The following is an 11,830-nucleotide window of genomic DNA, read 5'->3' on the forward strand; positions in this document are numbered from 1 at the left end:
AGAGAGAGAGTTCTGTTCGCGGGTCAAGCGGTAACATAATGTCAAACGAAATAACATAGTAGACATGAATTATTTAGATATTATAGGTAACATGAATCTTCAACTTGAATCACTACTTGAAATACAAGGTTTGTTACATATTCTGCAAATAAAGGATAACAAAGCCATGACTTCTTTTGGCCATGACTTATTTTATATCATTATTATGAATTAAATATTTTTCATTTTTGTCCTTTATATAAGGTATTATCATATTGATGTAAAAAGATTCTTACCACTTGAACATTTTAGATATTAGATTGCAAAAAAAAAAATCGGCCTCCTTCATATGCAGCCGCCGCCTTCTCTCGAAAAAAGCTTAGGGTTCCTCTGCCTCCTACCAGCGTTGTCGCTGGTTCACCTCGTCTTCGGTGGTTATAGGGTCATGGTTGCGCGATGGATCTCGGCTTTTGCCAGCGGAGGGCTTTCTTTTTAGATATTACTTTGAGTTATGTTATAGGGTTTGCGTTTTGATCAGCAAGGCGAGGCGGCGGCGGCTCTCTGAAGATGGAATCAGGTTCTCCCGGCCTAGCCCTATCCTGGTGATGCGTCTAGTATCTTCGGAGGCCGTCTGCAGGCGTGTCTCCGGCGGATCTCGCAGGATTCGGTCGGTGGTTGTCTTTGGTGGATCTATTCGGAATTCGGATCGAGTATACGTTCACGTGTCTTCACGTTGGATCCTTCTGATTTACGCGACTCTTCGTCGGCGGCGATTGCTGTTCTAGTGCGCTGGTTTTATGAGCCCTTAGCACGACCACTTCTTAACTATCTATTACAACAAGTTTTGTCTGGCACCGGCAAAGGAAGGGGCGATGAGCCGATGACGACGGCGTGCCTTCGGCTCGTTTCAATACTTGTAGTCATCGTTAGATGTTCTACGAGTCCGAAGAAAGATTTGTATTTACACGTGTGAGATTACTATTTAACCACGAACGAGTACAAGAGTTGAGAGTATTCGATACCGATCCAATACCATTCAACATCGAGTTAAATGCTTCAGGCCTGAGCCCCCGTTCCCGCTGGATTGTTACAATCCGGGTTAGAAGCGAGACTGGCGATCCACACCTGGTCGGCCACCACCGGCTGGTCGTCGTCGTGTGTCGCATTCACCACCTGCAGCCTGCCGTGGCCGAAGCTCGCTTCCCGGAACACCGACGTCTTGGGCTGTGGGTCGATATACTCGTCTGCCAACCCTTCCCGGTTCCCGCCGTCTCCGATGGCCACGTACACCGGCCCGCACTGGTCCTCCATGCCGCCGTAGACGCGCGTGAACCTCTCGTACGCGTGCACGTGGCCCGCGAACACCGCGTCCACGCGCGCCGCGCGGAGCAGCGCCTCCATGGCGTCCCGCATGTCGTCGCCTTCCCCCTGGTGCGCCTCGTTGCTGTTGTACCACGGCGCGTGCACCAGCGCCACCACGAACGGCGTCTTGCCGCGGTCGATCCTGGCGAGGTCGCCCCGCAGCCACTCGTGCTGCGCCGTGCCGGCCTCGAAGCCCGTGTACGAGCCTAGCATGATGACATGCACCATGCCGCCCGCGACGTCAAAGGAGTAGTAGAGGTTCGACCCCGACGGGGAGTCGCCGGCGTCGTACGGCATGCGCCACCGCGCGTTGTAGGCCTTGAAGGCACGCGGCTCGAGGAGCGGGATCCTCTCGATCTCGTGGTTGCCCTCGGTCACCATCCACGGCCGCGCGCTAGCCAGCGGCTCGACGAGCCGGCCGTACGAGTCCCAGCGCGGCTGGAGGAAATCGGCGTACGACAGGTCGCCGGGGAGGAGGAGCATGTCGTAGTCGGCGGCCGCGATGTGCTGCAGCGTGCTCTTGGTCCAGCCGGTCTGTCCGAGGTCACCTGCAGGACGCCCACCGAAGCATGAAACTACCAGAGACCGAAATAAATAAGGCGAAACTGAAGAGCATTTGATGTGATGTGATGCGATGCAGTACCGACGATGACGAAGGTGAAGGGGAGGCTGGCCGGCGGCGTCCGGAAGGAGAACTCGCGCGACGGGTCGGAGCTGCACCGGTAGTAGTACGTGGTGCTGGGTTTCAGTGGGCCGACGACGGCGTCGTGGATGTTCCCCGAGTGGTAGAGGGCTAGGTACGAGTAGCTCGTGGTGGTTCCTGTCGCTGAGAATGGGTACTGGCCTGAGGTCGTGCCGTACTCCACGACTGCCGGTGCATCGTCTTCAGTGATCCATGTCACCCTCATCTCGTCATGGCCAACAGTCGATATATGGACCTGAAAGTAGTAAACAAAAAGTATTGGCAAGCTAGGCATTTCGAAAAATGGAATTCTTGTTTGCTCAAACATCGCAACCGGTCGGTACAGTCAATACATGCAAAATCAGTCAGGGTCTGCCTTCAGTTTTTTCGGTTCAATTTATATGGTTTTTATACTCGGTCTATACGGTTTTATACATAGATACAGTTCGATTTTGGTAATAACCATTTACTTTCGGTTTGGTTTCGGTAATGACAAAACTAACCAAAGTTGATGCGAATTTTGAGCAAACACATCACTCCACGTGTAAATACATGATATATATCATAATGATAAAAAACAATTAGAAAGGAATATAGAAGGGGCGTTGGATAAGCCGTCAGACTAATAATCATATAAACTGAAGCACTAAATGGGGTAGAAAGTACTGTACTATAGCAGCTCATTACGCTTTTGAACCCAAAAAATCTCAATTTTGATTAATTTGGTTTAACCAAATGGTTTTTGGTTTCTAACCGACAAAACCGAAATGATGGTTTTCAGATTTCAAAATTGAAACTGAAACCTAAAAAACCGAAACTGTTGGTTCAGTTTGATTTTTTGTCTGGTTTTGGTTTTCTGTTGAGTTTTGCACACCTTGAAAAATCAGGCATCATCATAGCTAGATCTAGATGCACACAACCCAACACGTCTTGCATAGATGCCGGTTTAGTCTTCAGATCGGCTCTACAGCCACCTAAGTTTTGTTGATCTTTTTCTCATGTTGATTTGCTATTGTTGCAGAAAAAATAATCTAAGTAGTTTCTATGCGATCACCAATTCTAAAAAACACTCCCTCCGTTCCTAAAGGAATGGACGGAAATTGACTTCTTTTCTTTTTACTCCATGCACTAATACGATCTCACTCAGTTCTAGAATGAACGTAAATAGTAGAAATGGCTAATCCACCTCCTTCTAAAGGGGTCTTCAAAAACAATACAAAAACCTGGGCAATCAATTTGCTAGTCATCCGAAAGGAAAATCTTTAAGTCCACGATCCTGTATGCTGATTCTCTATATAGAAGTTAGGTAATCCCTCTGTAAATTAATAATAAGAGCGTTTAGATTACTAAAATAATGATCTAAACGCTTTTATATTAGCTTACAGAGGGAGTAAAACAAGCTTTGCTTAGAAATGTGCAACTGTAGAGATTATGTGCATATACAAACTTTTGTTGCAACTTTGAGTAATATGCAACTGAGTCGACTTATAATAGCAATTTTCTACTCCCTCCGTTCCTAAATATTTGTCTTTTTAGACATTCAAATGGACTACAATATACGAATGTATGTAGACATATTTTAGAATGTAGTTTCACTCATTTTACTTCGTATGTAGTCATTTGTTGAAATCTCTAGAAAGACAAATATTTAGGAACGGAGGGAATAGTTGACTATAAATAGAAAATCCTCCTTACTGAGCACACATTATGCACCGGTTTGTTCTTTGATGACGAACTAAACTATTCCTTAAGACTACATGGCAGCAACTTATGTGGAATGCAGGGCCCTGGTTTATGCTTGGCATATTCAATTTACATGTGCACATCAGGAATTCAGGAGTACTATAGCGATGAACGGACTGGGATCAGGTGACATGCCTACAGCATGTTACGCTGCAACCTGCGGCCTGCCATCCGCCCTTCAATCTCCATCCAACGTTCCACAGCGATCCAAGGCAAAAAAAATACCTGACGATCAGACTACACAGGAGAAATGCATCATACTACTGTTTTCAGAGTTTGTTCAATAGAATCACCAACTTTTCAGTCATTATACAGTACAAAACAGCAGCTATATTTTTTTACCGAATTTGCATAAATTAAATTTGAAACTTAGCTATACAAAAAAAATTGTATGCAAACAGCAGTCATATAGCAACAAAAACAGCAGTAATTTAACAATACAAATTCAGTACCACTTGATTGAAATTCAGTATTAAATTCAAACTTAGCTATAAAAAAACAAAAAAATTGTATGCAAGCAGCAGTCATATAACAACAAAAACAACAGTAATTTAACAATACAAATTCAGTACCACTTGATTGAAATTCAGTATTATTTTCAAACTTAGCTATATAAAAAAACAAAAAGAAAGTGTATGCAAACAACGGTCATATAGCAACAAAAAAAGCAGTAATTTAACAATACAAACTAAGTGCCACTTGATTGAAATTCAGTACCACTTGCTTGTAATTCAAAAGGTCAATACATCCAAATTCAGTACCACTTGCTTGTACACTTAGGCTACAAAATAATATAGTTAACCCCATACTACTATAGTTAACCATGTCCAAAATACTACTGTATCTAACAAGTTCCATGCTAGAACAGATAATCATCATCATCACCACCATGTACAAAATATTATCTAAGGAGCTTCCATGGTCAGCCGTCAAGAGTTGGGTGAAACTCATAATATTATTGCACTCTTGAAGCACCAAATTTACTTCTTTGTTGTTGTCATACTTCTCCACTTCTACTTGAGGCTGCACACCATCTTTTTTCTTTTGTTGCACACCATTCTTCTTCCTTTGTGGCTGAGAACAAAAATCACTGTAATTAGTTAACAAATGAGCAACAACAACATATCATGTACCAATTGCAACTTACCTTTTCTCCCTGTTTGTTGGTCCTTTAGTTACTCTGTGCTTCCCCTTGAGTAACTTATCAAGCCAATTTTTCTTTCTCCTTAAGTTCTTTGACTGAACCTCTTTTTTCTTCAGCCGTGCAGATCTAAGCAACTCATCTACTTGCTGCACATTTGGGTCAAACATTCTCTTTGTCTTTACATAGTTCATTCATGGCACTAGTGGATGCATTGAGTAAATCATGTATATGCGGAGCGACAGAATCAAGTGCATTATCCAATAGAATACAACATTGTGGAGAGTTGGCTGCTTTTTGTGCCATTTTGTGAAATTTATGAGACAAATCCTTGTATCGAAGTTCAGCTTCCATTTTTGGATTTTCTACCACATTCCTTTCTTGTCTATCTTGAATACTTCCACTGCGAGCTTCTCTAGTCCACCTCTTCAAGACATAATGTGCCGGCAATGTCTTTATGTTCAGCAAATCAAGCACTTTTAGACCATGTGCACACAAGATTCCTGTCCTATTGAACATCCCACAACTACATGAGACCGTTTTGGTCAAAGGATCACCTACCACTATGCGCTCCTCCTCAAACTGTAAATCTCCATGCAACCTCGCAATAGCAACAACAAATCTGTTATTTCCATCCAATGCTCTACAACATGCAGCCGTTGATCTTTCATACTCATCTTGGAAAGCCTCAAAAATAATCGGAGTGTATACTTCGCTTGCTTCTACCAACATAGGAGTCTTCATCTTAATTATTGGTATATTCTTTATTGCATCGAATTCAGATTCTAATTCAGCTCTTCTTTGTACCGCCATTGTCCTCTCAAAATGCATCAAGAATCGAAGAATATGAAAATCTGATTTCAAATGATTTTTCAATGCATTGTTGAAGCTCTCACTTAATTGTGTACTTCTCACTCCCAAGCTAAAGACATCTCTCATATAACATTCGGCCCATTTTTCTTTCACCTTGTAGATACTATCTAACCAAGTTTGCTTATGCACTTTGAGCCTCATATTGGCAACGCTTCTTCAAATGCTACCTTGTCTTCATAGCCATACATACAAGCACCAAAATCTATGAGAATATGAGGCTCTTTTTCTTCATCCTCCACTTCATCTCTCTCTTCCACTTCCATCTTTTTCTTCGCCCTTCACAGAAGTTAAGTGTTTGACAGCATTTTGCATTATATGGAAGGTGCACAATCCATGATATGATTCTGTGAAGACCTTTTCTATGGATTTTCCCATTGCAACATCTTGATCTGTATAGATAGTTCTAGGTTGCCTTCCATTATGTGCGGCTAGAAAAGTCTCAAAGAGCCATATAAAGGAGTCACGTGTTTCATCGAACATCAATGCAGCACCAAAAATGATTGTTTTTCTGAAATAGTTTAGCCCAAGAAAAATACCAAATGGCCTATACTCTTTGTTTGTGCCAAATGTAGTGTCAAATGTGACAACATCGCCAAAGTGTGCATAGTCAAGTAGCATTTTAGCATCAACCCAGAATATGTTGGCTATATGCTCCTCACTATCCAACTGCAAATGGTATTGGAATGCTGCATTCTCAGCCTGCTTGTCACGAAAATAATTCAACATACTTCCAGCCTGTCCATAAGCCAACTCCCGCTGCCGCTTGCTTCGCAAATGGTTCTTTCGGTCACGGCAAGTGTAACCAAGGTTGTTAGGGCCACCAACTAGACGACAAGCATACTCATGTGAAGCTTTTGGCATAATTCCAGAATCATCGGCTATTTCTATCTCGAAAGCTTGCACTTCTGAAATCTTCCTTTGTGATGCTAACAAGTGGCAGGTTTGTGGCAATTGAAGGCGGTGATTGTGCTCCAAATCAACTTCGGTGACTTCAAAATTGTTGGCAACTCGATCATATGTAACAATCACATGAGCCTTACAATTGGTTCTTGTTTCTGCTCTAATACGTTTTGGTTCATGATCTGTTTGGTTTTTCCTTCGATGGCCTTCATTGGAACAAACAAACTAGCGTGAAGTAATCACACCATCACATCTGCTTTTGATTGTGGATCTTTTCCTCACATCAAAGCCGATGTGACCCCCATAATCTACCCAAAACTCCCAAGCCTCTTCCGAATCTCTGAACCTCATACCAACTTTGGGTGTCCTCTTTCCAATTTCTGCCATTGCACAACATTCAATTCTGCCAAACGAAAACAAAGTATATAAATTAGTGGACTGCAATCTTATCGGTTCCGGTAGCAAGGATGGTACAACATGTCAAGATATATCTGTATATACATGTCAGGATGGTACAACAACTCATACACTCACACTGAATATGATGATTCAGTATGCCATCTAGTTTACATAGGAAAAATGATGGATCCAGAGTTTATCCATCCTTAAACTTTTGTTGGGGCGTTGCTAAACAGATATCACATATTTTTTTTCCTTGACAAATAAAGAGACCGAGGGATAGATTTAATTACAGTGGACGCTACACCAAGGCTTCAGTCAATTATGTCCAAGAGAGGGCACAAAAAGGTGTAGTATTTCCAATCTACGGAGTAATCTGTAGTATACTATGATAAATTAGTGGACTCAATTTTCGCCATTGTTGCAAACTCATAGAACTACACGTAATTTAACTTGTTTTGGTGCAGTGATGATATTGATGCAAAGTCATAGAACTACACATATTATAAGTTAATTCTGAAACGAAACTAATCCAAACCGTGCTAACTCTGAACCCAAACTGCACAAGCATCAAACTGGTGTGAAGGAAAAGGAGAGGCGACCTGGGAAACCGAACGTGGTGGTCAGGGCGGCGCTCCTCCGTGGACCGCGGCGGCAAGTCACTGCTACCCGGCGCACGACAGCGCTCTTCTAGTTCCCCGGCGACTCGGCGGAGCTGGTTCCCGCGGGGCTCGGCGGCGCTAATTACCGCCTCGGCGAGGCGGAGCGCTTCACTTGGGCGGCGGCGGCGCGACCCTGCAGGTCCTCCTCGGCGGCGGCGCGACCCTGCGGGTCCTCCTCGGCGGCGGCGCGGCCCTGCCTGTCCTCTGCGACGGCAACTCTCGGCGCCAATCTTTCCTTTTCCTCGCCACATCTAGTTCCGAGCGGGCAGACCACCACGACTTGGTCCAAGTCTGATCGCCAGGGATTTTTTTTTTTTTGCCTTGGATCGCTGGAAAACGTTGGATGGAGATTGGAGGGCGGATTGGAGGCTGCATGTTGCAGCGTGACATGCTGTAGGCATGTCACCTGATCCCAGTCCGCGATGAACCATTTGTCTTTCTATTCGAAACGGACAATGAGCAATTATAATGACTACGAGTAGTGTACGTGAAGAAGCAGTAGCCACGTCAAGGTGACAATGACCAAATTAGGCAAGTTTGATATGCTTGCTTCTAGTGCAAAATAAGAAGCCGAGCAGTTTGTTCCGTTCGCTTTCTTGAGCGATTGACAGTAAGCAAATGCTCTAAGCGATCCTTGCTGGCCTCCTCGTGTGATTCCAGTCATGCTGTTGGTCCAAGATACCGGTATCCAAGAAGCATAATCCATTGCCACCTTTCACTGAACTTCCTAGTATGGTTCAAAAAATAACTTAACTTCCTAGTGTTCTATTTTAGAGAAATTGCCTACTATTGTTATCCATGGACCGATGGACGATGGACACCATGATCACAACGAATACCACGCTCTAGCACATAAAGCAAGAAGTATTTTCTTTTTGAAACAAAGGAAAAAGTTTTGCCTTATCGACTAATTAAGAAGAAGAGAGTTGCGTGGTTAATTTATGGAAACCGGGCAGAAAAAAAATGAAGCATGAAGTATGATTCTGGTATAATCATACCGTTGCACCAAATCACCTTTTCTTTCACCCCATGTACTGATTTGAGTTCGCCAAAAGAAGCGAAGGGCAAACCACCCAAAACATATATTCACGGTGTGGAAAATGAAAGGGAAATGCACCAATGCATACTGGATTTCATTTTCCAGGAACCGGAAGCTCGAAACAACTTCCATACAAGAACGACAACCGGGAAAGCATATACCTGCGTCGGCGTCGGACCGCCGGCGTCCTTGGGCAAGGAGAGCGTCGCCCTCGGCCTGGGCCGGACGTAGGACGAGGTGACGGCGAGCGAGGTAGACAGCATGGACAAGACGAAGGCGGCGAGGACGATGAGAGCCAACGCTGTGCTCCCCGTTGCCGTGGTCGAGAGAACGGAAGCAAACTGGAGAGAGGAACACGAGGGTCCGAGGGTTAATATAAGTATATAGTGTAGTAGAGAATAACCAGGCATAGTAGAGCCAGGACACGCCGCTGAATCGCATGATTTAGTGGGCAACCACGAAGGAAGTCAGTTTAAATTGGATGTGTTTCGGGTCTGAAATCTGACTTTTGGACGTTGGCGTCTGTCAGCTTCGGCGGTGACTTGGGTGACTTGTTTTCATTTCCTGCACACGTAGACGAGGGACGTCGTCGACCGCGTCTATGGTTGAGCGATGGGAAGCAAGCCGACGTGTGAGAGCCATGCTCCGCAGGTCCAGGGGCGGTTTGCGCGTTCGCTCAAGTTTGCAATTTGGCCTCGGCGGTCCGGAAGATGGTCAGCGAGGTGATGTTTACCCTAGCACGGTGCTACCGCCCTCCATCAACAGGTGATGTAAAATCTGCCCTGTCTTTATATTCTGTGGTCCCAATTTAAGGTAGGGGCTGACGAAAAACCGCAGTGCGCACAGGCCCAACCGCCATGCTGAACATTTTTGCGTGTGAGGCCAACTCCAACACGCGACCACAAATGGACGTCCGTTTTGTCTGGATTTCGTCCGTTTGGAGGTGGCAGTGGGGCCGTGTCCGACCGGAGTCGTGGATGCGGCTGACGGACGCCCAACGCACGGCCGCATTTCAACCGCATCTCGTTCATTCACCAACACGGTAGATAAAATAAAATGATGCATATGAAATGGTTCAAATCAAACATAGCTCCCAAATAGTCTTTATAATCTAATTGAAATTTGTTTGCATGACAAGAAAACAATATCAAATAGTCTTAAAACCCAATCAAAATTTGTTTGCATGACAAGAAATTAAACTCATAAATATACTCGTTGCTAATGTGAGTCCACACGTGCTCAACCAAGTCATCCTGGAGCTGGACATGAGTATGCCAATTACGCAACTCCCGATGAAACTCGACAAACTGTTCAAAGGTTGCGGGAGGTGGATGCTCAGACTCAACATTTTCACCCTGGAAAGCAAACCCTTGATTGTAGATGCTACCATCGCGCTCGTCCTCCACGATCATGTTGTGCATGATCACACAAGCAGTCATCACCTTCCAAAGATTCTTCGTACTCCATGTCAGTGCTGGGTTACGAACGGTACCTCACCGAGACTGAAGCACACCGAAAGCATGCTCCACATCCTTCCTAGCACTCTCTTGCATTTGGGCAAACCTTTGTCTCTTCTCCTTGCGGATTGGGTATTGTCTTCACAAGAGTGGACCACTAAGGATAGATGTCATCAGCTAGATAATATCCCTTGTTGTAATGGTGGCCATTGAGCTCAAAGTTGAGCTCCGGGGAGTGCCCTTCTGCAAGCCTTGCAAACACCGGAGACCGCTGAAGAACACTAATATCATCCTGAGAACCAGCCATGCCAAAGAAAGAATGCCATATCCATAGATCTTGTGAAGCCACAACTTCTAGTATAACAGTGGCACCTTTCACATGCCCTTGTACCTCCCCTGCCAAGCAAATGGATAGTTTTTCCACTTCCAGTGCATACAATCTATACTACCAAGCATGCCCAGAAAGCCCCTCTCGGCATTGATAGAGTAAAATACCAAACGAATACCAAACGGAGTCCAAACAGAATAAAACTTGACGATGATTTTTCTTGGACCAGAAGACACCCAAAAGACTTGGAGTGCAAGTCAGAAGAGCCAAGAGGCAGCGACAAGGGTGGAGGGCACGCCCAGGGGGGGTATGGTGTGCGCCCCTACCTTGTGGGCCCCTCGGTAACCCCCTGACCTAGATCTCCCTCCTATATATTCACATATATTCACAAACCACCAGAAGCATCCACGAAAACACTTTTCCACCGCCGCAACCTTCTGTTCCCGTGAGATCCCATCTTGGGGCTTTTTCCGGCATCCTGCCGGAGGGGGATTCAATCACGGAGGGCATCTACATCAACTCTATTGCCCTTCCAATGAAGTGTGATTAGTTTACCTCAGATCTACGGGTCAATAGCTAGTAGCTAGATGTCTTCTTCTCTCTCTTTGATTCTCAATACCATATTCTCCTCGATGTTCTTGGAGATCCATCCGACGTAATCTTCTTTTGCGGTGTGTTTGTCGAGATCCGATGAATTGTGGATTTATGATCAGCTTATCTATGAATATTATTTGAATCTTCCCTGAATTCTTATATGCATGATTTGATATCTTTGTATTTCTCTTTGAATCATCGGTTTTGTTTGGCCAACTAGATTGATTTTTCTTGCAATGGGAGAGGTGCTTAGCTTTGGGTTCAATATTGCATGATTTCACCCCGTGCCAAAGTAGGGGTAGCGAGAAACGTATTGAATTGTTGCGATCGAGGATAAAAAGATGGGATTTACATCATATTGCTTGAGTTTATTCCTCTACATCATGTCATCTTACTTAAGGTGTTACTCCATTCTTTATGAACTTAATACTCTAGATGCATGCTGGATAGTCGTCGATGTGTGGAGTAATAGTAGTAGATGCAGGAAGGAGTCGATCTACTTGACACAGACGTGATGCCTATATTTCATAATCATTGCCTTGGATATCGTCATAACTTTGCGCTTTTTTTATCAATTTCTCGACACTAATTTGTTCACCAAACGTATTATTTGCCTTCAAGAGAGAAGCCTCTAGTGAAACCTATGGCCCCCGGGTCTATTTTCCATCATA

At 44.5% G+C, this 11,830-nt stretch overlaps 1 protein-coding gene and 1 long non-coding RNA gene across 2 annotated transcripts; both read right to left on the reverse strand.

The window, feature by feature from the left end:
* Positions 1-1,035: 1,035 nt before the first annotated feature.
* LOC119309353 (probable purple acid phosphatase 20) lies at positions 1,036-10,201 on the reverse strand. Its single transcript, XM_037585374.1, has 4 exons — positions 10,016-10,201; positions 8,942-9,121; positions 1,985-2,279; positions 1,036-1,889 (listed from the first exon to the last, which is right to left on the reverse strand). Exons 1-4 carry the CDS (start codon positions 10,199-10,201, stop codon positions 1,036-1,038), a joined length of 1,515 nt encoding a protein of 504 aa, XP_037441271.1.
* Positions 4,498-7,925, reverse strand: LOC119308241. Its single transcript, XR_005149941.1, has 3 exons — positions 7,682-7,925; positions 4,914-7,083; positions 4,498-4,840 (listed from the first exon to the last, which is right to left on the reverse strand). It is a non-coding gene; the product is annotated as an uncharacterized LOC119308241 (long non-coding RNA).
* Positions 10,202-11,830: the final 1,629 nt, after the last annotated feature.

The sequence above is a fragment of the Triticum dicoccoides genome, chromosome 5B (assembly GCF_002162155.2).
Source record: "Triticum dicoccoides isolate Atlit2015 ecotype Zavitan chromosome 5B, WEW_v2.0, whole genome shotgun sequence".
Lineage (NCBI taxonomy): Eukaryota > Viridiplantae > Streptophyta > Magnoliopsida > Poales > Poaceae > Triticum > Triticum dicoccoides.

Coding starts and splice junctions, on each gene's coding strand:
- LOC119309353 (XM_037585374.1), bottom strand. CDS start 10,201: ATGCACAACATGATCGTGGAGGACGAGCGCGATGGTAGCATCTACAAT. Junction 9,122..10,015: donor AGGATGACTTGGTTGAGCAC/GTGTGGACTCAC, acceptor TCCTCTCTCCAG/TTTGCTTCCGTTCTCTCGAC. Junction 1,890..1,984: donor CTTCACCTTCGTCATCGTCG/GTACTGCATCGC, acceptor GGCGTCCTGCAG/GTGACCTCGGACAGACCGGC.